At 40.2% G+C, this 25,944-nt stretch overlaps 1 protein-coding gene across 1 annotated transcript in view; it reads left to right on the top strand.

The window, feature by feature from the left end:
* The first annotated feature begins 1,333 nt into the window (after positions 1-1,333).
* Hmcn1 (hemicentin 1) overlaps positions 1,334-25,944 on the top strand; it is a 402,633-nt gene continuing 378,022 nt past the window's right edge. The window contains exon 1 of the mRNA XM_028775780.1: positions 1,334-1,796. Within this exon, the coding sequence (XP_028631613.1) occupies positions 1,529-1,796 (268 nt within the window). The 5' untranslated portion in view covers positions 1,334-1,528. The remainder of the gene's footprint in view (positions 1,797-25,944) is intronic.

Below are 25,944 nucleotides of genomic sequence, written 5' to 3'. Positions count from 1 at the left end.
GCTGCTGGAGAGTGGTCTCAAACAGACTCAAGCCCAGTTTAATGCTGCTCAAGTGCTCTACTTTAAATGCTTGCATCCAAATAATAATCCTTTCCAGGAAAAAAGAAAGTGTTTATTAAAGGGGAACAAAGAACGGTTAGGCCATGACTGACTTTCTTTGCTTACCTTTTGAAATTTGTTAATACAGCTATAATGTATATAATGATTACGTCTTGGAAGAACATTGTAATGTTTTCCACTCTAAAGTTTCCTTAAGTTTTGGCAAGAAACTGTCATTGAGGGGAACAGCGTTTCAGTGGATCTTTGCCTGAGACCTGACACATAGTTGTACAAGAGGGTATGTGGAATGGGAATATCATTCCGCATCACCGTGCTTCGCTGAGGATTTAGATTGATCAGCGAAGTGAATCTTGAGAATGAAGTTACAACTCCCCCAGGTTTCTAATATGAATTCAGTATGTCTCATTCATTTTAAAAACACCCTCCGCTGTTTCTATTGATGTCAATTTTTTATTGATACCCAGCTTCCTTCTCTAGTCCCACAGCAAAGCTAGTGACTTCGTGATGTCTCTTATTTTCCTCCTATGTCCTTCCATTCTTCTTTGCCTTTACAGCACCCCGCCTCCCTTCCTCTCAGCTAAACACTCCCCAGGAAGATCAAAGAACCATCCATCCTGTAGCTACAGACCAGAGGAAATAAAGTTCCAGCTCCCCCTTCTGGCTGGGCTGCATGGTGGGTTGAGGGACAGGAAGGTGGGCTGGGGCATCTTAGCTTCTGCACTTGGTGTGGGCTGGAGAGTTACGAAAACAGTGTTGTCTGAAGCAGCGTTGCATACATTATGAAAACCAAAGTGCACCAATTCCCTTTGTGCTAGCTAATGTGATGCCCTTGAATTTGGGAGTGGGCCATACATTCCTGAAAACCATTGTTTACCTTGGACTTTTGGAGATTGGTTATAGCTCTGAAGTGAACACCGGAGCTGATACTGTGAGCGCTTCCCTGGTACTGGAGCGACTTGGAACTCTTGGAGGGGAAAGTCGCCCTCCGGGGTGGGGGGATCCAGCAGAGGAGGGACAGCCGCTGGCCAATCAGAAGGAGAGGTCGCGCCGGGCTTCGCCTCCGAGGGGCTAGCTGTGGAAAGTTGGGAGGCTCAGTCGCTGGCCTGGAGCGCGGCGGCGGAGGCGGCACCGCAGGCTCTCAGCGTCCCCCCGGGGCATGGACCCCGCGCTCAGCCCGCGCTCGGCTACTCGCAGCTCCCTGCACGCGGCCGCCTAGAGCCCACGACCTACCCAGTCGGACAAAAGGCGCCGCATCCCTGCCCAGCCCAGCCTAGCTCCTGGAGGCAGCCGGGCTCTGGGCTGGTCCGCAGCTCATTCTCCGCTGCAAACTTTGAGTTAGTTCAGAGACTGCAAAAGCCTGATGAGGCACCAGAAAGGAAGTCCTCTGCCTGCTGTTGAGGAGTAAGCACAGTGCTTAGGAGCTCAGGGCAAAGAAAAGCAGCGAGCAAAACAAGAAAAAGAAAAAAAAATGATTGCCCAGGAAGTGGTCCACACAGTATTCCTGGTGGCTCTTTTTCATTCTTCCCTAGCTGGAGATGGGACCCCGCAGTCGGAGAGCAAGGCTGAGGAGATTCCGGAGGGGGCGTCCACGTTGGCTTTTGTGTTTGATGTGACTGGCTCCATGTATGATGATTTAGTTCAGGTTATTGAAGGGGCTTCCAAAATTTTGGAGACGTCTTTGAAAAGACCTAAGAGACCTCTTTACAACTTTGCTTTGGTGCCCTTCCATGATCCAGGTAAGGGGAACACTTACTCTCTGTATTTGCTGTGATTCATAATTTCGTATGCTAAGAATTTGTTTTATTGCCAGAAAGTTTCAAGAGCATTTTTTAAAAAAAATATGCAGCGGAATACGGTAGTAACAAAGAATTGCTTACTGGCATCTGGGTTTGCTTTCAAAATTCTCAGCTCAGCTAAGCCTAGGCTTAGCCATGGAGTGAGTAGTTGGCTTGTTTAGGGAGATTAAATAGTGGTGCCCTGACCTGGAAATGTGATCCTCTGAAGATCAGAACGAAGACTTTGTAGCAGCAACAGCAGCAAACTGAGAGTTAACCGGCCTGCATTTTAAAGCTAAAGACTGCTTCAATTACTAAGGCAAGCCACAGGACAGGAATGGGGTTTTCAGCAGCAGGGCACTGAGAGCGAGCACATTCTCAAGATAACCTCACATGGGAGAGAATCAGACCTGCTGCGGGACACATGAGCAAGTCTGTAAATAGCAACTAGGATTGGAACTGGAGGCATGAAAATGAAAGACAGAAGCCATTCATTCCTTAACTGAATCTATTCATCGCGGCACCGGGTCATCCTTAGTTAGATTCACAGATGTGTGTGAACAGTATGTCCATGTCTCAGGCGGTACAAATGCGTGTAATTTGCTAGGTCTGTGCTCTTGAAAGGTAGTTGAAGAAAAAAATAACTTTATGTTGTGCCCTGGAGCTGTGGCTTTCTGCTGCTGGCTGCACTGTAATATGACCCTATTTACTCTTTTCAGCTTCTTTTTTCAAGTAGCACCTCTCTGTGAGGCTCCTAGGAGCCCTCATTGTCATCGTGGAGGGTAGCATTACAGGGGGAGCCCTGGGGCTTACTGTCTTGTGTCCACCTGAGTTTCATTAGGCAAGTAGCTGCTCAGTGGAAGAAATAAAACAGTGGTTTCTTAAGTGCCCTCCCCCACTGCTCTCCCACATTCCCCTTGCTTTTGAAATTCTCTCTTCCCCAGACTTTGGCATAGCCTCTTTCACAATGAGAGCATGATGTTGAAGACCTCAGGTTTTTCCCCCTTCCTGTGTATTTGCCAAACATATTAAAATTCTAATTATTGCTAGTTATTCAATGTGGTGTGTTTCAGCTATTTAAAAAGATGTCCTTGGGATACATTGAGAGGGAACTAGAATTTTCTGGAATTTTCAAGTTCTTCAATGACAACACTAAGCAATCCTGGTATTCTGTAGTATACACATGCATTTCCACACTGATCAGACATGATTATGCTTCACCATTTGAATCAAGAGTTTGATTATCATTTGCTGTGTTTACTGTCTCGGTAAGACACTTCAAATGTCATGATGTTTCAATTTATAAGATGCCACTTACGATACAGTCCAAGGGTTTTGTTATTTTGGAATAGGCTAAACATGTTTCCTCAACAGGGATGAATCTGAAGTTGGCTCAAATATAAAGTAAAAACTGATTTTGCTAATTTATAGCACAATCTGCTCGCCTCAAAAATGATGAGATTATGTTACTGGAAAAAATATAAAATATGTTTCATCTCACAAATGGATGCTGAAGTGATGTGGAAACATTTTATAATGAATTATATAATATGTGCTGCCTTTGACTGGTATCCAGTGGGAAAGTCTACACCCCATTCCTATAGTTTAGCAACCAGAATTCAAAGTGGGGAAACTTAGAATGTTAATTGCCAGTGACTAATAAAACTAGGCCCCTTTTTTGAATTAGACTGTATGAGAAAATAATTAATAGTCTAAACTTTAATAAAGTTGTGCTTATAACTCAATGTACATACTGATTATACTTCCATTATGATGAAAAATAGAGGATGGGAAACAGTTTATATCATCTAAAATATTTCTAATATTTTTGCAGATAGAGAAATAGAAGCTAAAGCATGCAGTTGACATTTAACTTCAATCTCACTTTAATAGATTATTGCCATTGTGTGATTTTTCTGATTTCCTCTTTGTGTATGCCCATGTGTTCATTGAGAGGTTTTGTTTCCTTTTCAGCTGATGATCAGGATGTAATGACAGGAAGGGCCTTGAATGGAGATTGATATCTTACTGACATTGGGGAAAAGTCAATTTCCCTTTTTGAAGCTCAGTTTCAATATCAGAGCCAAAGCAACAGGATTTGAACACGCCTAAGGACATTTATGACTGTGATAGTTTGTGACTATTTTACAAACGACTTTTTAAATAGTCTCTAATACAAATTTATGGTTGAATAAATCAACTGATGTGGAAAGAAGTATTGAACATCCAGCATTGAACTCAAGTAACCACACTAATGACCCAAGTGCTTGCTCTGCTGGCACCTGTCGTCCCCTGTCGCTAGATGGAATAATGGTGACAGTCTCAGGCCTTTGAATAGCCGTTAGGTCTTAGGAGCAGGCCCATACGACAGTTCAGGGAAAGGTGTGTGGCTACAGGTGGTGGTAGTTTGAAAACATAGAGCCCAAGGAGGAAGAGTGTGGAATCTGTGGGCAGTGTGCTGATAAACCTCAGAAGATGTTCACGAAGTGAAGTGAGAGAGACCCAGTAGCACCAGTAACACATGGAGAGGAGAAGCAGCTGCCATGAACAGCCTCAGGGCATGGGAGGCAGAAGCCTGCCTCAGTTACCCTAATGATAATTAACTGTGTTGAAGAAGCCTTGTAACCCCCAAAGTCAGGCTTCCTGTATTACTTTTAATTAATTCATTTATTTTTGAGACATAGTCTTTTATGTAGCCTTGACTGGTCTGGACTTCAACAATGTAGGCCAGGTTGGTCTTGAACTCATGGATTATTCTCCTGTATCTTATTTTTGGTGCTGCCATTTTATGTGTGCATCCTGACGTCTGGCTACTGCATTAGTTCGTAATCGTTTTGTTGAGATATACTTCCTTCATTATACAATGTACTGTTTTATCCTGTATAATTATTATGCTCATAGACAGGTGACACCATCAGAATAGTTGGTTTTAAAATATTTTCCTTACCCTCAAAGAAGTCCTGTACCCTTTAGTTGTCAGTTTCCTATACTTCTCCTGAGTAAACCACTAACCCACTTTTCTGTCTCTCTGAGATTTCCTGTTCTGGCTCATACACTGTAGAGACTATTTATAATCATCTGTGGTCTCCTGTGACTGGATTCCTCAGGCCAACACAATTCCTTCAAGATTCATTCATATTGAAGCATGTGTCAGTCATCATTTCTTTAATATGACCAAATTATCTTCCACCGAATACCATATTTTACTTATATAGTGGTCAGTGATGGAGATTTAGATACTCCCGACCCTAACAGTTATCAACAACTGTTACGAATATCCACATACACATTTCTGTGTAGACATGTTTTCATTTCTTCTGAGTGTTTATTTAGAAGTGAAATCTCTGGGTCATGGTAACTATATGTTTAATTGTTGAGGGGGGTGGGCAAGCTACTGTTCAAAGTGATGATAACATTTTATGTTCCCAGTATGTGGGAGATCCAGTTTCTCCGTATCTTTATCCGCCTCTCATCAGTTATTAGAATATCTGTATTATTTTTTTCTGATTTTAACACTACTCAAATCTCATTCCTGCCTTCCTCTACACAGTATGATGACTGGTTGTGTAGAGGCGAGCTAACGGTCTTGCCCATCTGCACTCCCTTTCTCACACAGACTCTCCTCCTTTTTCTCTGGGAGGGAGGCAGTTTCCAGAGACAGAAGGAGTGAGAATGGACGCTGTGTTTTAATGAGCTGGACATCTCCTCCTCTCTGACAGTTGTCACATTTCACTCTGCAGCATCTCATATTGGTCTGTGTTCCTTGCTCCCTTGCTCACTGTATTTCAGGCATTGCTTGACTCACTGAGGAGCCAAAAGAAAATAAAACCAAAAGGAAGGCTTCTGCCATCATGGATCCTGCACTCTCCCGAGGAGGAAAGGGGAACACAGGTGATAAAGGGAACAGTCAACACACACAAGCGTTTGATGCCGGTGATTGGTATGAAGGAAACAAAAGGCAGGAAAGGGGCATGAGGATCTCAAGGTGGACTTGATGGTGTTAGAGTGTTAAGTATGGCGGTTAGGGAGCACCCAGAAGAAGAGATTCTATTTAAACAAAGGCTCGAAGGAGGGAACATTGAGCATATCTTCTGTAGGTAGATGAACACTTTAGCAAAGTGTTCTGGTAACAAGAGCATCTTAACACATTTAACAACAGTGAGACACCTGAGTGTCTGTGACACGGAAAGAGATAGAGGGGAATTGGCAAATGTGGCCTGAAATATGATAAGATGTGTTCAGGAGAAGGGCTCATAGCTCCCCATGGCTGAGGGCATTGGAGCCTCTGGAACTGGAGTTAGAGGTGATTGTGAGCTGCCACGTGAGTGTTGAGAATCAAACCATGTCCTCTGGAACATGTCCGCTGTTCGTAACCACAGAGCCATCTTTCTACCCTCAACTATAGAGTTCTAAATGGCTCAGTGACACAATGTGACTTATACATCTGCAAGATTATTCTGGTGCTAGGTAGTAATGGGAACCAGATAAAGAGTAGAGTGGGTCTGACAGAAGACTGTGAAGTCCTCAGATGGAGTTGATAGCTATGGGAGTTGGTTCATATTTGGAATTTGTGTATATTTTGAGTAGAAAGCCAAGAAGACTTGATGATGTGCTGAAAGGGAGGTACAAGGAAGAACACAAGATAGCATGAGTTCAGAGACTTGGCTTGAGTTAATAGGAGCATGGCAGGGTTATATCCTGAGGTGGAGAATGATGATGAGTGAGAAAGGGTGGGAGGATGAGGCGTCATTTTTGAACATGTATAAACCAGAGACACCTTTTTATCAATAAGGGGAGATAGAGGAAGGCAGTCCTATGTATGACAGAAGGGTTCATGGGAGGCAGAATGAAAGATGTTAACTTAAGACCCAAAGTGATACATGAAGATGCTGTTTAAGGCCGTCAGACTTAATAAAACTACTATGGGACTGATTGTGCTTGGGGAAGAGAGAGGTCCAAGGACTCAGTCTGGAGATTCAGGGATGCTTATTTAGAAAGGCGACGAATGAAGCATCCGAGAGAAACTGGAATCAAAGGGACAGGAGACGCTCTGTCTTAGGGAAGGAGGCTGGTTAATTGAATGGAGTTTAGCTATGTGGGGAAGCCATTAATGACTCAGAAAAAGTAGTCTCAGTGGAGTGAAGGTGATGAAGAGCCTGGGCAGAGAGAATGCATGAGGATGGAGAAGAGAAACAGAAATCTATCTAATTGTATGTCTGTGTGTAGCTACTGGGGTGGTTGCCCTACTCATGGGCTTAATTTGAATCTAGTTGAGATAAATTATTCAATTGGTTTTTTCAAAATACAAATGTCATCCAGTAGAATGAACATCCATTTTGGAATGGAAAATGCATGTGTTTTTTTCTTATTCTTGTCATTTAAGCAAATTATTCGACAATCTTGACTGATCCCTGTTTTGCTATCTATAAAATTAATGTGTTGTCATTATCAGACAATGATAAAGGCAAGGGACTTTAAAGAGACTGGAAACAGAAAGGATTTGGTTAATAAGCAGAAATAGCACTGCATATCTCTTTTATTTATGAGTTTATCATTTTATTTTAATAAAACCCAGAAGCCCTCATTGGCTTTGTACAATTTTGTCAGACCTGTGTAGTAGTAAGAAAATATCCAAAGGCTTTTGTAATATAAAGATTCTTAGAATTTTTCTGACCAACAGCAGAATTACTTTAAATCATAAGGAACAGTCAGATTCTTATAAGGAAAAATAACATATATTCAGACTTTGAAAATTTAGCCACTCTTCTATGAGCTGAACCTCAAGTTGAATGATTTCCAGTTCTGTAAGTATAGGAAATAAGAAGCTGCCAGTCCCCTTGTCCCAGCACATTGTGCAGGAACAAGATTTTTCATAAAGGTATATATATATAACACATATGAGTATAAATATGTTACATATGTATATGCATATGTTTACATATATGTATATATACGAAGAGAGCTCTGAGAACTAAGACAATTACACTAACAGAGGGTTTTAGTTTTCCTCCCTCCAGTTCTGCTGAACTGAGACAAGCAGTCTGTGTCTAATCACTCCTCAGCACCAGAGTGAGGGGTTTTGGGTGAACAATGATTATTTGTTCCTCAGAATGAAATATTTTAACCAGAGGTAATGAATGTTACTTCATAAGATACTTTCGAGGCTGAGTAGAGATGTTTTGCTATGCATAATAGAAACTCCCTTAAGACAACAGAAGAGACTGGGGCTGGAGAGATGCCTCAGTGGTTAGAGATCTTCTTGCTGTCACAGAAGGCCTGGGTTCAGTTCCCAGCACTCTTGTCAGGCAACTTACAACTGACCTTAGCGCCAGCTCCAGGGGATCTGAAACTCTCTCCTGGTATCTCTGGATATCAGCAGTAATGGACTCATACCCAGATGAAGGCACATGTCTATATATGTAGTTAAAATTTAAAGCAGTGAAGAGGATATTAGAGACTGGATTTTGATAAATATAGTATTTAAAATTTATTAAGAATATTTGCTTAGGTTATCACAGAATGAAGATATTTTGTTTGTTTTTGTTATGTTTGTTTTGTTAATGTTTGTTTTTGGTTAAACTGAGGAAAAAATCTTTTACTTAATTGCCAATAAGACGATTTATGATTTGCTCCTATCAAACATAATTTTTGGTGTGTTCTCCTTAAGTGTTTCATTCATCTTATAGGCCTAGTAACACAACAGATACTTGGGAAATATTTCTTCAATGAATGCATGCATGAATAAAAGAATGAATGATGAAGAGCAGAAGATTTCTCTGTGTGCTTTTAGTCTATGCTGTGGAAGCAAGTGCTTCTATGAGAATTGAAATCTTGCCTTTCCCGTCTACGAGTATACTTTTAAATCTAATTACTGATGAGACCAAAACTTCCAGCACATTAATTTGTCAATTAAGCCTTTTGGTGATAATATAGATCTCATCTAAACTTGACCAAGAAAATTGTTGTAATGTAGAAAACACTCGATTCTTGGGTAGTTATTGAATGCTTGCTATTGATTAGGCTGGGCTGTGTGTCGATCAAGTGGAATGTCTCAGCACCATGCTCCCAGGCTGTTTGTCTGCTTACCTTCTAGTACTAACTGGACCTACTGATGGAGTGTCACAGCAAATAAACTAATTTCCAAGAAGCACTGTACAAAGCGAAGATCCACCCTATTTTGTTGGTTTGCTTGTTTTTCCACAAGTCTACAGGGTTTTCAATGTCAGTTGTGTCTCTTCCTGTAAGCTCTGTTAGGTTTCTCCATTTCTATGTAGAGTAGAAAAAATAAAACTGGATCCATATAAAAAGGTGACAATGTCAACTCTCTTCACACTGGTGTCATCGTCACGGTTGAATAAAGCAGTGCACATGAAGATTTTTTAGAAGTACTGCAGAGGACCAACGAGCTGGCTCAGGAAGTTAAGGTGCTTGCTGCTAAGCCTGACTTGCATTCGATTCCTATGTCTTACATGGTAGCAGGGGACAAGCAACTCCTGAAAGTTTTCCTCTGACCTCTACACATACACCATGTCCCACCGCTAATCAATAAGTAAACAGATGTAATTTTAAAATACCCCATTTGAAGAGTAAAATGTACTCTAAAATGGATGGCTCAAAGTCACATTCGTCTGTAAAAACTAAAGAAGAGAATGAAGTTACAGGGGAAGCTGTACAGTGTTTGTATAATAAGAGGAGGGGACTGCCCTTCTCAGAAGGGGTGTCTGCTTGGTGATAAGTCAACATCCAGGCAAAAGACAATCCAAACCAGTTCAATATCAGCTCCATTCTGATACACTGTGTGCTCGAGACACATGAGTTCTTTGTTATGTCATTTCCCTGACGCCACACCACTCCATCATAGAGAAAGCTGCAAGGGAATACAGATGTTCCATTATAAGCCTTTATATTTATTTATTCACTTAATAGTCAATATGCCCGTTACTGTTTATTAATATCAGGGCTCGTGCCAGGTGTGTTGATTCAAAAATAGGGAGACCAACTTCAGAAGAGGCTAATGGTCTATGAGGGGGAGTGCAGGTGTATACAGGTATACAAGGTATATTCTGTAGTGGAAAAAAACCCACAAAGTTCTCCACTCTCATGAATTCAAGCAGGGTTGGCTAGCAAAGATTTTCTGGGAGAAGAGTCATCTGGGTTGAAATCTGAGGAAAGTTCATGAATAAAAGCAGCTTAATCAAAATGTCTTAGAGGTTTTGCATTTCACCATGAAAGCTCCCGGGAGCTGGAAGGGTTGCAAGGATTATCGTGGCACCACTGCAGGTTTTCAATTTAGAACTTTATCTCTTGGCACAGTGGAGCAAGGGAGTCTTCAGAGCTGGGAGCCGAGAGATGAGGCCATCTCTGCAATGCAGGGGAAGAAATCCTGGGGGCACCAGGAGGAGAAGTGGGCATTGTAGAAAAGGATAAATGTATGCGTTATGAAGAAAGTCCAATTGACTTGACTTTGTTTTACTAATGCGGGAAAATAAATATAACAACCTACTGAAATTAGCATGCAATATGAGAGAAGAGACATGATGCAATGCTTTCTCCAAGAGGCAATGTCATTCCCAGGGTAATGAGTCTTGATAATAAGCTCTACAGAGATGAACTTGTCTGAAATGAGCAACCACCAGAAGGTCATGGGTCAGCAATGAAAAATAATCACAGAAACATATTTGAGCAGTGTCCTGCCAAGTTCTAACTAGGACTCAATGTGTTAATTTACTTTGCACTTGAATAACCAGGATTCCACTGTGGTGATGGACTGTTTCTCTTTATAAATATGTAATGATGTCATTACACATTAGCACCATACAATTAACTGTCCTCGCTCTGGATGCACCCACTCCAAACAGCTTTCTGATAATGTAACCTCATGTCATTCTTTATAAGGAGAGAATGCTGCGGTCAGACTGACACATACACCAGGTTCATTAGAGAGTCCTATTCCTCATCAGTAACTCATATTTTGGCATTCTAGTTGTATACATCAGCCTCCCTTGTTTAAAATACTGTGACAGTGTCATACTCAAGTTTCTGAATTTTTAAGTCTGAGAGCCAGATACTCGTCAGTGATGGCGAATTTATCACAGTCCTTGTTTCCCTTGTGGGTCTGTTTGGGTGGCCCGTCTGTCCCCAGGTATCACTCCCAGCATTTCTAGCTGTCAGTGTTAGCTGAATGTGCCAAGGAGCTGTTCTATCCACTTGAAACTTATACGGATGACAGTTGAAAGTATTGGAATAAGTGAGATCATCCAAGGCGAGTGTGGACTCAGAAAGGAAACAGGATAGAACTGTGCAGTATGCAGACATTCAGGGGACGGAAGAAGCTCATAGAGGGTTCTGAACAGAAGAGTCCATGGAAAACATCAAGAACAAAGGGTATAGGTTTTAAGCAAACTGTTAGCTCTTTCATTTATAAGATTAATGAAAGCAAAGGTCAAACAATAGTAAGGAAAAGTCTCGTTGGATTTGTAGAGACATAAAGCTGTGTGGTAACTAAGAAAATGAATCTAGTGAGTCCAAGACACTTCTTTTATGAGACATGAAACAATTGGCAGAGGAGGCTCTGGAGTTTGATACGTATCTTGGAAGCCCAGCTCCTCCAATGGTTTGCCATATTACCATCTTTGTGTTTAATAAAATGTAACTTATAAGATTTATGTGTGGGCCTATTATAATGGACGTCCAAAGTTTCTTGCACATAGTAAATTCTCAACAGACACTAGGTAAGGATGTTCTAATTTCAGATGGTAAGAAAGAAAGAACATTTAATTCCTGCTTGAAAGTAATCCACATTGTTGAAAGATATTGCAAGTGACACAAGAGGGACTAGAAAGCCTATGAAAGGAGGACTTAGAAGAAGTGAGAAGAGATAGGTTGCAAGGAGGAATCAGTTCTTGGCAGGTAAAGATCTTTGGCTCAGTACAAAAAGAGAGCGTGGGAAATGGACAGGCAGAATTACAGAGAAGTGGTACCCAAGGGTGCAGGATGTGGCAGCCTGTCATGGAATCTTTTCTGTACACGTGTGTGTAAAATGGCAGCTCTTTATTTCACACGGCACATAACTAAGGCTTATATGACCTCATACAATATGCCAATTTTTTTTGAAAAGAAGTAGATTTTCAAAAGTTCTTTTTGCTTGCTTGTTTGTTTTCATATATATATGTATTTTAGAGAAATGTGTAAAAATGAGATGTGCCCAAGAAGGCAGAGCAAGATATTTTCTAGAAACATTGTAACAAAATACTACCAACTGGATGACTTGAAAAACTGTAAATTTACTATCATGATTCTGAAGGCTGGAAGTCCAAAATTCCAGGTCTAAGGTGTTAGTGGGTTTGTTTTCTCCTGAAGGCTGTGGGGGAGAATCTGTGCCATGTTGCCTTCCTAACTTGTGTCTGGCAGTCTTACAGAGTCCTTGGCTTCTCAATACATTAGCCAGACCCCTGCCTTCATCTTCACGTATGTTCTTTCTGTGTGCTGTGTCAAACCCCAGCTCACAATTCCTTTTTTTTCTTTTCATTTTTTGGAGAGAGGACATTAATTAGTGGCCCACCATATTCAAGTATGAACTTGCTTTACCCAATTATATCTGCAAGGATCTTATTTCCAAATATGGTCAAATTCTGAAGTGTCAAGGGGTAGCATTTCAACATAAGCATTTTGGAGGACACAAATTTTACCTATAGCAGATTATCTGTCTTTTAACATTAAAACTCTAAAACTCTTCAGTGCTTTTTCTGCTGACACTTGGTTTGTTCTTGAAATTTCTTAAACAAATGTTTGCATCAAGAGTTATCTTGGACTCTAGTCGGGGATCCCTTTTGGGTTTGAGCAGAGTCCTGATTGGCAGGTCTGGAAAGAAACAGCAGTCACCAGCTTGAAATTATTTTCATAAAAAAAACCCCTGTGATTATTTTACCTGTAAAGCATGAAACTTAATAAAAAAAAGTCTTTTTGATCTTTAAAAAATGATTTTGAGAAACTTACCTTAACTTCAAAATGGTGAAAGTTGGATAGGGGCTAGGTATTCTGGGAATTGTGTGTAGGCCCCAGAAGAGTTTGAGATTGTAGAAGCCCTGTTCCCTTTCTGGAAACTTCAAACACATTAATTAGGACCTTTCCCCCCACCCATTAGTACCACATTGCTGGGAATTTTCTTTTAACACTGTTTTACCACCGGAGGGAGGATTCCTTGATGTTTCAAGGCTGGAAGGGACATTACCAGTGAAAATGCTTCAGGGCAGCCCATAGCTGCTCTTGACAAGATCTGCAGGGAAAGTCTGGGTAGGTGAGCCTTTGGTTGACAGGGTAGTCACAGACATGGGGATGCTACCTACTCATTATGTTTGTCATCAAATGAACAGGCAAGAAAATATAGCATGTCACTAAGCATGAGCGAGCAACATTGTAAATGCAAAACTGTACTGTGTTGGGAAGTACATGTTTGAGATTCAAAGTAGAGTCTGCTTTGCCTTTTGTTTAGTTGGTTATTTCTGGTTCAAAGCGTTTGCCAGAGCACACAGGAAACTTCACTTCGATTGTCCTCCCAGTCCCCAGAGGCTCCCTCTTGCTCTTCTTAGGTGAGCATCCTCATTGCTGCCTTGGTCAGGTCTTTATATTTTTGCCCTGAAGTTTTCTTCCTAGCTACATCCAAAAGGAATGTCTTACAGTCTCCTCTACCTAAAGAATCCCTGCAATTTTATGTCTCCTAAGGAATCATCCTGGAATATTAGAAAAGTATATTTTTTCTTTTTCTTTTTTCAATGTATTTATTTTTCTTTTACATGCATTGGTGTTTTGTGTACATGTATATCTGTGTGAGGGTGTTATATCTGGAGTTACATACAGTTGTTAGCTGCCACGTGGGTGCTGGGAATTGTACCTGGATCCTCTGAGAGAGCAGTCAGTGCTCTTAATCCCTGAGCCACCTCTCCAGCCCCAAAAGTATATTTCTTAATGTTGAGATACTTCTTTATATTTATCATGTCTGTTGTGCCCTTGGTAACTTTACTTCTTTTTACTTCTTACATATATAAGGAAAATTAAGAGAGGATCTGATTTATCTTGATAAATAGATTTTAGTAAGTTAGAATGACATAGGCTTGGAGCGAATGGATCCTAATGTCAGATAGGGCAATATTGATCAGTCATTAATATAGTCATATGTGCATTACGAGTTAGTGCTTTGCTCATTGCTCAAAGCCTTAGTCTGCTATCATGAAAAAGATAACAATTATATTCTCCTCATAGAATTATCTTAAGATTAGAAGAAATACAAGCAGAACTCTTCATTGAAGAACAATGCCCCAACAGTGTGTTCAAAAGAGAATGTTTGGTAAGGTGGAGACCCCTGTGACCTGGCTTAATAATTGCACAGTCATATTTCTCGTTGGGTCTCAATTTCTTGTACAAAGCATGGATTCATCAGTGGTGTGGTGATGCAGCTGAGGCTGGGAGAACGCACTCTCTATTTGTAGCATTTGCTGATTTATTTCTATTGTTTTAGTACTCACGCATGGCATGGCATTTCAGACCAGTTGGATGCCAATGGACGTGGAGTTGGGGATAGATGTATCTAACCATCTCCCACATAGCTCTTTCAATTTCTTCCAGAAGACGTGAGGATGCATATCAGGCCTATGGCTGTGAGAGAATTTAGTGTCATAAGCATCCAAATGTTAGCCTGAGTTTCCTTAGAAAGTGAATTCTGTGGGTATAACCGTCAAGAGTACAATTAGCCCCATGATGGCGAAAGCATAGCAAATGTTTTCTTTTCCATGACAGTTTTGGGAAATATGAATGGCAAACACACTGAGAGGCTGGCCATTCCCCAAGATAGGATTAAAACAGAAATGAGAAAGGAGGAAGGTTCTGTCCACCTAAACGTGCATAAGGCACCCAGGAGGCATCTCACAATTACCAATGCCCCCTTTCCATCCCAAATGTGTTTATGTCTTTTCCAGTGTTGCCTTCTCAGTACAGGCACCAGAATTTTCTTAGTCATCTGGGCAATGGCCTCGGAGTCACCTGAGACTTCTCTTTCTTCACACCCCACATGTAATCCCTCCACAAAATCTTTTGGCTTAAACTCACAAGATAACTTGGCTACCATTCATGCCTTTTGATGTCCTGTAGCCTGAGACACTTTAACTGGTCTCCCTGGCATTCTCTCTGGAGCTGCCAGAAGGAGCCTTTGGAAACGAAAGGCAGATTTCCAGCTCCTCTTTCTGACTTCTCTTCATTTCACCTCCAGCAGATTGCTTCTTGATTGTTTCTGACTTGTGAGAGCCAGCTCTTCCTCCAGGGCCGCTTCTCTTGCTGTTCTCTTCTTCCACACGTGCTCATGTGACATCTGTCATTCTTTCCTGTAGCTCATGGCTCAAGCTTCAGAGATGCTTTCTCTGATCACCTAGTCCAACAGTGTCCCTCGACTGTCCTGTTAACATGCTTGGCACTAGAAACTGAGTGAATCCATTTATGCTCTACTCCCTCCACTACATGGGCACAGTACAGAGGCAAGCATCAGTTTGTTATGATTTTATTTCCCAGGGCACTCAAAAATATTTAATGAAAAAAAATTTTTAATAAATGTATTAGTTGAGTTTGTGCTCAAATGACTTACAGAAAGCAACATAAAGGAGGAAGGACTTATTTTGGCTCATGGTTTAGGGGTACACACCCACCAGGATTGGGAAGGTCCATGGTGGGTGCATCATGGCTTATAACATCGGGTGTGGCAGGCTGCTTATTCATATCTTGATGGACCAAGAAACAGAGATGCAACAGGAAGCAGGACCAAGCATAACTCAAGACCTATTCCTCAGAGATTCAATTCCTCTCGTTTGGCTCCATCCCTGAAAGGTTCCAAGGCCTCCTAAAACAGTACCACCAGATAGCAACCATGTATTTAAACACTCGAGTTTCTAATCAAGTCACCAGGTACCTGAGAGTCCCTGGAGCTGTAGTCATAGGCAGTTGTGAGGTATCTGAAATGAGTGCTGTAAACTGAACTCGTGTCTCCTGCAAGAGCAGGAAGTGCTCTGGACTACTGAGCTGTCTCTATTACCTTTAGTAGAGTTTTAAAATTAGGAGTGGCATATAAGTAGTGACAGAGTTTGCTTCAGTGTCAACTTGACACACTTGGAAAGAGGAACCTCAACTGAGTTTCCTCTTTATTGCCTTTATCTGACTGAACTGTGGGTGTGTCTGGGTGGGGCATTTTCCTAATTGCTAATTGATAAAGGAAACTCCAACCCATTGTGGGTAGTGCCATCCTTGGGCAGGTGGTCTTGGATTGTATAGGAAAGGTAGCTGAGCAAACCAGAGGGGCCTAGCCAGCATGCAGCCCTTCTTCATGGCCCCTGCTTCAGTTTCGGCTCTAGGTTCCCGCTTGATTGAGTTCCTGCCCAGACTTCCCTCAATGGTGGACTAGGACATGAGCCTGTAAGCCAAATAAAAAGTTTCTTCATCCAAGTGTTTTAGTATAACAGAACAAAACCTGGGGCAAGTAGGAAAGCATTTGGTCTTTGGTAATTTTTGAATAGTACCTTAATTCTTTTTAAAAAATCATCTTAGATAATATATCAATACTTGACTGAATATGGAGTCCTTGTTCTTTAAAAACAGCTTTTCTCCAGTAAATTACATACACTACAAATAAGGTTGACGAATTTTAAGTGACTGATTTGATGACTTTGACAAATCCATACAACTGTAAAGTAGACAACATTTCTGTCAGGCCAAAATCCTTCCAACAGCTTCTCACACAGTTAATCCTTGTGACACCTCTGATCCCTTACCCCACGTTTCTTTTATTCGGAATGATGAGTCTTAAGATTCAGATTCATTTGTTGCATAGATTAGTAGTTCCTTTTTATTACTGAGTAGCAATGGGCACATTTTCTTGTTTACCTGCTGTTAATGGATATTTGGTTATTTCTCATTTGCAATTGTTATGCATGGAGTTACCGTGAGCATTCACCCATAAGCACTGCATGGACTGTTTTTTACTTCGGAGTTGCACTGTAAAGAATGTTATCTGTCTAAGAAGCCATTGTATTATGTCTAGAGTGGTTGTTGTACCACCTAATATTTCCACCAATAGTTTTCAGGTATTTCAGTTGCTTTGTATTTCACCAAGGCTTGATAATTTTAGTCTTTTAAATTGTGACCAGTCTACAGGGTACGTAGGGAACAGTTCACTGTGGCATTCTGTACTTCACATATTGTTTCTTATTTTTTAACTTGTTTCACTGTCTTCCCTCAGGCTAATATTAACATTCCTTTACAGATAAGCTGTATTTTTTCTACAGTTGTTTGTTTGTGTTTCATGCTTTTGCTGCTTCTTTGTGTGTAGAACATGGACTTGGTTTTGTATTTCCTGCTCTGTTATTCTGAACTGAAGATTAAAATTCTTATTAAATTCTTGCACTATGTAAAACTTCAACAGACTTTACATCAGGACAATTGAATTCCTATCATTATGCTTCATGAATTTCAAATATATTTGAACCATGTATTTAGGTCATTTAGAGTTATTTTGTGATGACTTTGGAGTAATTGGTTTGTTTGCATATTTATATTTTTACTCTGTCTGGGAGTCAACAGGCAGTTTAATGTTTTTATTTTTCCCTCTCGTGATTTCCTGGGCAGAAATTTCTTTTAGACCATAATATTTGGAAATGTGTTCATTAATTAACATGCTTAATTATGCAGGGTAATCCACAATGAACTGTGATTTTCAGCAGCTTGTCAACGTCCTTGATGAACTGTCTGCTTTTTCGAAAGCAGCAACTTCAGTAAAACATAAATTCATTTGGTTTAGTTTTCAACCTGTTTAGAAAAGAAAATGTTTTAAATGCTTGTTTCCTACTAATATAATTTTTAATTTGGGAAAAAAAATCTTGATTCAGCTAACAATAAAACGCACTTTTTAATTTGTTAAAAAAATTCTTGCCTAGTGTGTACACACGTGTAAGGACCTGGGATATCTTATATGCAGGTACCTGCACTGGAACCCCGGCTGTGAGCCTGGCAGCTTAGTTACTGGGAATGAAACTCTTGAAAGAGCACCAAGCGCTCTTAACTACCATCTCTTTAGCCTGATGAGTTTTTAGTTTCTATGGCCATTGTTCTTTATTTTCAAGGCTCTTTGTCTTTCCACAACTTTCTATTTTGTTTTTATATTTTTATTATATGCTAATCAGTCTATTTCATATTGCTCTGTTGATTTTGCTGATTGGGGCCGATATTCTCCCAGCTGTTGAATCTGCTGTCTGTCTCTCACTGTGAGCTGTTTCCTTGTCTAGTTGTTAAGTGTTGACTCCAAATGCAATCTTACCAAGGGGTTAGTGTGCCTTTGGTGGCTCACTGGATCCACATATCTATAATATAGTTTTCAGAGGGGATTGCAGCCCCCTTTGAAGGCGTCCTAAAATTAGTTTGTGGGCTAATTGTTTTGGATTGTGACTCATGTCACGCACAAGATTTAAACTTTGCTTAGGAGATTTTGTTTTCCTTTAAAGACTTGGGCAGATGCCAAGCTTTCTTGCCAATTCTCTGGGCTAGTAGGAGGAATTTCTGCTGATCCCTGTTTTACTGATAAGGTTTAGTTTAAAAAGGATACTCTATAGTATCTGAGCCCCAAGAGGCTGTGACCATATAAACTGTACCCATGTGGACATTAAAATCTTAGTAGCCAAGTCTTGTATCAGGTTTTTGTGCTGTCATGGTAACAACTAGTGTTTATTTCTGGCTTGAGTTCCCTTATTATTTCTGGCATCTGGGAGATTTCCCTTTATTTTTACCATCAAACTTGGCTATTGATTAAAAAGAAAAAATTTATATTTTGTCTAGTGTTTCTGTTTGGTGGAAGGAAGATCTTTCATGTCCTGTAGTCTGTCATAATACTAAAGGTCATGCCTTGGAGCTCTGCACATTTCCTTGCCTCTGTATTAGCTTCCTATGCCCAAATTTCTCCTATTAAAAAAAGACTTTTGTTGTAAAATATCTTCCTGCAAAGAAATCCCTAGGCCCAGATGATTTCTCAGGAAAGCACTATCAAGGAGAAATAGTCATGGTTTTATAGAGGTATTTCTTGGCAATGGAAAAAAAGGGAATGGTTTTCATGACGCTAACATAGCTCTAGTGTCAGCTGTGTGATAAAGGAGATGATGAGAAAGGAAAAGCCCTTCATAAATCTATTTGAGAAAAATTCTCAAGCGAATTATAACAGGCCAATCCTATGGTATGTGAAACAGAGCTTACGCAATGACCAGGTTGTTTTAACTTAAGAACCAATAGATCACTTAACACTGGAAAATAAATCATTACATTGTAATATTAGTGAATAAAAGGAGAAAAATTATCCTTCCTTCCAATCTATCTATCTATCTATCTATCTATCTATCTATCTATCTATCTATCTCTATCTATCTATCTATCTATCTATCTATCTATCTATCTATCTATCTGTCTATGTGTCTATAGTATTTGGTGTAATTATACACACTGATTGACATATAAAACACCAGCAAAATTAGGAAGGCATGGAGCTGCTTTACTCTGAAAAATACCTTCAAAAACTAACGTTAATTATTTTGCAATTGCAGTGAAGATAAAAAGTGTCCTGAACAGTGTGTAAGTGCATTTAAATGATGTTTCAGTTTTCATCTCTAATACTATTTGTGCGTCGGTCTTCTCATGAGCATCCTGGGTTGATTTGTCAGTTTTAGACAAACTTTATGAAGGTTCTTTAATCATCTGAATATCTAACTACTTTTGGTTTATATTTTAATTTTCCCTTATATTTTATTGCAGCTCAGGTTCTGGATTCCTTGTTTTATTCTGTTGCTTCTTTTTAATTTATAAAATTTGATACTCTCTTTTCTCATGTATAATGCATTTATTTAGAGGCTTTAGCTTTGACAGTTATTTTCATGAGCCATTTTAGTTGTAAGTTAATGACTTTGAAATCCCTTGTGTTATCATTTAATGATAAATGGTTCATAATTTATGTTGTATCGCTAATGAGATACCCTTAAGAACATATTCATTAACTGTAAAGAGACCATGTCACACCTGTAGAGAAGCTATTGTCAAATGGAGAAAAGATAACATGCCTTGGTTAAACTATGGAACAGAAGGAACTTCTGTACAGTTTGTGGGCAAAAATATAGCACAGCTATTAGGAAAACTATGTCCTTCAAGATACAAAACTAGAATTACCATGTGATCTAGCACTTTTCTAGGTTATTTGTCCTGTGGATTTGAAACCAGCATGTTCAAGACAGTTGCATTTCCATGTTTTATTGCAGTGTTTCTAATAACTTATTTATAATGGCAGTGTTATTTATATTGTATTATAAATAGATTGTTTCTAATATATTAAAATAACATATGTACTATGATGATAAATAGCTTATTTATAATATCTGTGTTATTTATAAGAGTTAATTTTAGTAAGTGAAATAAATAATTGTAATTCATTTATATGTAGAGTCTTAAACAAGCGAATCTGTAGATGCAAAGAGTAGGGACTGATTAACAGAGGCTAGAGGGAACGGGAAGACAATGGTCAAATGCTACAGGGTTTCAGTTAGACAAAAAAGAAACATTAAAAGAATATTTTCAGTGTTTAACAAACAGGCCATTCTAAATTAAATTTCCTATATAAAAAAATTACTATTTCAAAAGACATTTGTTTGAAAAATAGGGTTGTTAGGTTTTAATATATCCATTTTAAAAATAATTGAGGCTTCTTGGGTGTGCTGGTTAGTCTTGGTTGTCAATTTGACACAGTCTAGAATCTCTTGGGAAGAGAGTCTCAGTGAGGGATTGTCACAATCAGGTTGATTTATAGGCATTCTGTCTGGATTCCATTTATTCAAGTGGGAGAACCTGTCCACTGTTGGTGGTATCATTCCCTATGCAGAAGATGCTGAATTGTGTGAGTGGAGAAAGCAGGTGAGCTGAGTGCCAGTACACATACATTCACTCTTTCTCTGCTCTTGATTGTGAGTGTGACTAGTTATTTCAGGTTTCTGATGCCTTGCCTTTCCTGCCTTGATGAACCTTAACTCAGAACTGAGAGCTAAAATGAACCTATTCTCCTTAAGTTTCTTATTGTCAAGATATTTTATTACGGCAACAGAAATAAAATTAAGACACCAAAGAAATCAGTTTGATTAGTTATTAGTTTATAAATATAGTGGATGTGTCGGGAAAATATTGTTGCATTATTTCTTTTCACCCCAGGCATGGCACCAAAGACATACCAAAGAAATAATTCAACTGAAGTTCAACATAGTGAACCAATGTACTTAACTAAATTTACTTTTAGAAGCAGGGTTGAGAGGCTTCTTAGAAGCATAGGTGACTAAGAGATCAAGTTTGTTAATCATGTTGCACAGAGGTAATGTAATACTAGTTAAGAATGCAAGTTATGGAGAAGATCGCATAAGTTTTAATACTTACTCTATACACAACTGGCTCTGAAACTCTTGATATAACCTGCCTTTCTAATCTGTTGATATAACCTGCCTTTCTAATCTGTTGAATGTATATTCTGATGGTATCTCTTCGTAGAATATTTTTCAGGTTTAAATTACCAGTAAAGTACTTAGAACAGTGTTTAGAACATACGAAAGGTGTATAATATCTAAATTACCATTTCTCAATCCATATTTCTGTTTATTATAACCCCGTCAGTTTGTGGTAGAGATGTACTTAATCCACTTACTATAATATGCTCTTCAGTCGGTGCTTTGCTCCACCTTTGTTAACTGTGTTTAAAGCTGTAATGTGTAAATGTACAGTCACAGTATTTACTTACGGTATATTCATTTTTGTTATTGTGTGCTAATATACATCTGATCCTGGGCCTCTTCTTAGTCTTTGTGGATACAGAAAGTCATACCCTGAACTGCAAGCTCTGTAAAGTGCGTTGGAAGGCACTCTGTACAGTTCAAAGATGGCTATATCCCATGGCATCCTTGGGCCAGTGCGTGTCTGGAAGGGTGCCTTGGATTGCCTTTCTACTGTGGGGTACTCCTGTTGAGTGTCAGGATGTAGTACTATAGCAAGCCTTTAGAAGAGTTTGGCTTCTGTGAGACCACTGTGAGCTACTGGGATATTTTTGTATGAGGCCAGAAAACCTAGATGAAAAGCCTTAAATATTGTCTCACTAGTTGTCTGAGGAGATCCAGCTGTTCCAAAATGTACATTTGGAGTTCAGGTGTGGCCTGAAGCCAGGCATACCTGATGAGATCAGAGGGAATGGGAAATCCTCAGGGGTGGGGTTTTTGAAACCACTGGAGCTCCAGGGAAAAGGGATTTCCCACGTGGGATGCAAAGGGAATCCAAAATTCTGCACAGCCCAGCAGGCTCTCTATCAAGGGCTTTTCTAATGCATTACACAGTGTGCGCATAAAATGCTCATACATTAAGCCAATAAGGTAAGGTTAATGAGTTTAGGAGGCAAAGCCTGGAGAGACTCCATAAGTTATATAAAGTCTTCACACAATGCCCTTGGTGAGATTCCGGAAGTAGATAAAGTTGTTAAAGAGTGCAGCCAGTCTGACTTCCGGTAATTCCCCTTTCTACCGGTTCTTAGGACAGACTACTGACCTCAAGATTCTGTTCCATCCTCCACTTTTCTTAGGGTCCCAGAGAAAGATTGAAGGTAAAGAAAACACACAGCTTTGAGTAAGAAGAAGCAGGATCTGGAATCATTCTCACCAAGTAGGGAGACTGTGGGCAACTTACTTACTGTCCCCTCTCTCTGGGTGTGTCCGTTTGTTTCAGTTTTACCCCAGAGGCAAAAAAGGGGGGAGAGTACTTAGAGCATCCTCTTCTGTAAGTTGTTAAGGGATTTAAGAGAAATAGAAATACTGATAGCATGTGGCCAGTAACTTATTAATTCTTTTTACCCCTTTCTTCTTTATCTGTCTTCTTTATCATGTCTCTAAATATTCAAGTCAACACACTACCACCACCACCTCCACCTCCTCCACCTCCACCTCCACCTCCACCTCCACCTCCACCTCCACCTCCACCTCCACCTCCACCTCCACCTCCACCTCCACCTCCACTTCCACCACCACCACCACCACCACAATATTTGGTCTTTTTTAGACTGTGTAGGTCCAATTTTGAGTCTCTGGTGCCTTCCGACTCCTTACCATGATCTTAACTTCTGCAGCAGCTTTCTTCTTGATCTCTGCCAGTCTTTCTTCCATTGACATAATAACCATGGCTATCTAAAAATCAATCAATCAATCAATCAATCAATCAATCTGTAAACTAGTAACCTTTTAACAAGTTTGAGTTCATACAAATTCTTCCCATGACGACTCCCACGTGATCTATCCATGAACACCTCTCCATGCACCCTCTTTCTTTCCTTCCCTCTAGACTTCTTCCAAATGTTGAGTTATATGCCGGTCATTCTTGTTACAGCTTCATTGCACTTGGTCTTATTCCTTTTGCCAATAGTGCTTTCAGGTCTCGGGTCAAATGTTCAAAATTTAAAAAAAAGTTCCTTGTCTGCTTATCTAAAGTTACTTTTCCTACCCCCAAATTGTTCTCCACTAGTTTACTTACTTAATTTATTAAAAATTCTAATTATCTAATTGATTACCATACATGCTGAAATATGCATATTTGATTATTTTCTTCCTATATTTGGTATAAGTTTTATCTTTCTTTGTTGCAGTAAATTCTCTAACCCAAATAAGCCTGTGTAAAGAAGACACAACTCAATTAACATGGATACAAGCTGCGTGCCTAGATTAGGTAGTTCTACCACTACACTACTATATTTCCCAGCTATGAGATCCCTTATAACTTGCAGTTTCCAGGTCACGTGCTTCTCCTCCATTTTCCTTCTACCTCCTGCTCCATCATCTTTTCTTCACCCCTTTCCTTCTCTCCAAAACCTTTTAGCTCCACCTTCCCTTCTACCGCCCAATCACCGGCTCTAGCCTTTATTTTGCAAGTTAAAATGGGGAGAAGCTTCACAGGAAGACACCTGAGTATATGATTCACTCCTCTTCCCATGCACCACCTCCCTCAGGGAAGGTGAATTAGCATCAAAATACAAACAGCACCAGGGCAATCCACAACACCTCTTGATTGTTGAAATGTCTCTAACTCTATAAGTTGTACCTGACACATAGGCAAATGCCAAAATATGTTTACTTAATGCATAGTTGAATAAATTAATAAATGCTTTCTTTAGGAGGTCTTTTCAGAGCGCTCCAATTCCCCCTTTTTGGGATTCCCCGTTCTATTTAGAATACATTTCTTTCAGTATTATTATATATAATAATACTGCATTTTGTTTCTATATATTCTTAAGTATGCTCTACTAAACTGTAGGATACTGGGGGGCAATTAGAGAATAAATGTTCCTTAAATATTTGTTGAATTTATGGATCAATCACAGTTGATGAAATTTCCCGGATCTGTTAGGATATAGATAGAAGAGACTGGCACACTGCGGCCACTTCTCTCTGTGTGAACAGTTGGGGCATTTGGATCGAGATGAGCTTTTTGAAGAATAGGGATATTCTTTAAGACTGCTCTCAGTCTCATGCACCACATCTTGATAAGACCCTGCACCTCCTATGTATTATAGAAAAAAAGGAACAAAGCAAATCTCCAGCCAAGGGCTCATGTCTGCACTCTTATTTGAGTCTCATAATCTTATTACAAGATGGGGAATATCTTGTATACCCATCTTATAGTTGAGAAAGATAAGGTTGAGAAATTATATAAATCACCTAAGATTATTCATACTTTCTGAAAGGATTTCACGCGCAGCTTGGACAGATCACAGCAAACTAGATGGTTCCATGAGGGGGAGTTTATTAAGAGAGAGGGAGAGTGAGAGGAGAGAGAGAAGTAGAGGGATAAAGGCCGGCCATGACCATGTGGAGACAGAGGGAAGGGAAGGGGGAAGGGGAGACGGCAACCTGCAGGCACTGGGTCGAGGGGAACAAGAGAGAACAAGAGAGAGAGGAGGGGGCAAGCAGTCCCTTTTATAGTGGGCACGCCTACCTGGCTGTTACCAGGTAACTGTGGGGAGGAGCATACCTAGCTGTTGCCAGGTGACTGTGGAGGTGGAGTTTAGACAGATTACTAACACTTTCTTTCCCCTATTACATAATTACATGGGCTTTTTCTGATTGTGGTGGTTCGAATATGCTTGGCCCAGGGAATGGCACTATTAGGAGGTGTGGCTTTGTTGGAGTAGGTGTGGCCTTGTCAGAGTAGGTGTGTCACTGTGGGCATGGGCTTTAAGACCTTCATCCTAGCTGCCTGGAAGCCAGTCTTCTTGTGTTTGCCTTCAGAACAAGATGTGGAACTCTCAGCTCCACCTGTGTCATGCCTGCCTGGCACTACCATGCCCCTGTCGTGATGATAATGGACTGGACCTCTGAACCTGAAAATCAGTCCTATTAACTGTTTGTCTTTGTAGGAGTTGCCTTGGTCCTGGTGTCTGTTTATAGCAATAAAACCCTAACTAAGACACTGGTGTACTACAATATTTAAAATATGCATAGTTTACATGATATAATGGCATGTAACATGAAGAATGCCTATACGTAGTGGACCATGCAAATCCTTCGCTTGGATGAAATGAATGCACTTAGATTTAAGAGACTGCATGTTAATCCTGAGATAGGTCCTTGAGGATGTAAGTTTGTATCCATGATGGGAAGGAGCCAACTCTCCTGACTAGGGAACAAATATCTTGATTTTAAAATGGTTGATAACTCCCTTAGTTGATTTCTTGAATCAACAAATAGAATCCGGTACAATAAACACAGGAAAGGTAGGCGCACACCCAGATAGTGTGTGAATGGACACAGGTAGGCACACACCCAGATAGTGTGTGTATGGGTACAGGTAGGCGCACACCCAGATAGTGTGTGTATGGGCACAGGTAGGCGCACACCCAGATAGTGTGTGTATGGGCACAGGTAGGCGCACACCCAGATAGTGTGTGAATGGGCACAGGTAGGCGCACACCCAGATAGTGTGTGAATGGACACAGGTAGGTGCACACCCAGATAGTGTGTGAATGGGCACAGGTAGG

The sequence above is a fragment of the Grammomys surdaster genome, unplaced genomic scaffold (genome assembly GCF_004785775.1).
Source record: "Grammomys surdaster isolate TR1022 unplaced genomic scaffold, NIH_TR_1.0 259, whole genome shotgun sequence".
NCBI classification, from domain to species: domain Eukaryota; kingdom Metazoa; phylum Chordata; class Mammalia; order Rodentia; family Muridae; genus Grammomys; species Grammomys surdaster.
Note: the sequence above shows the minus strand (reverse complement) of the source record. Positions and strands in the feature narration are given on the sequence as shown.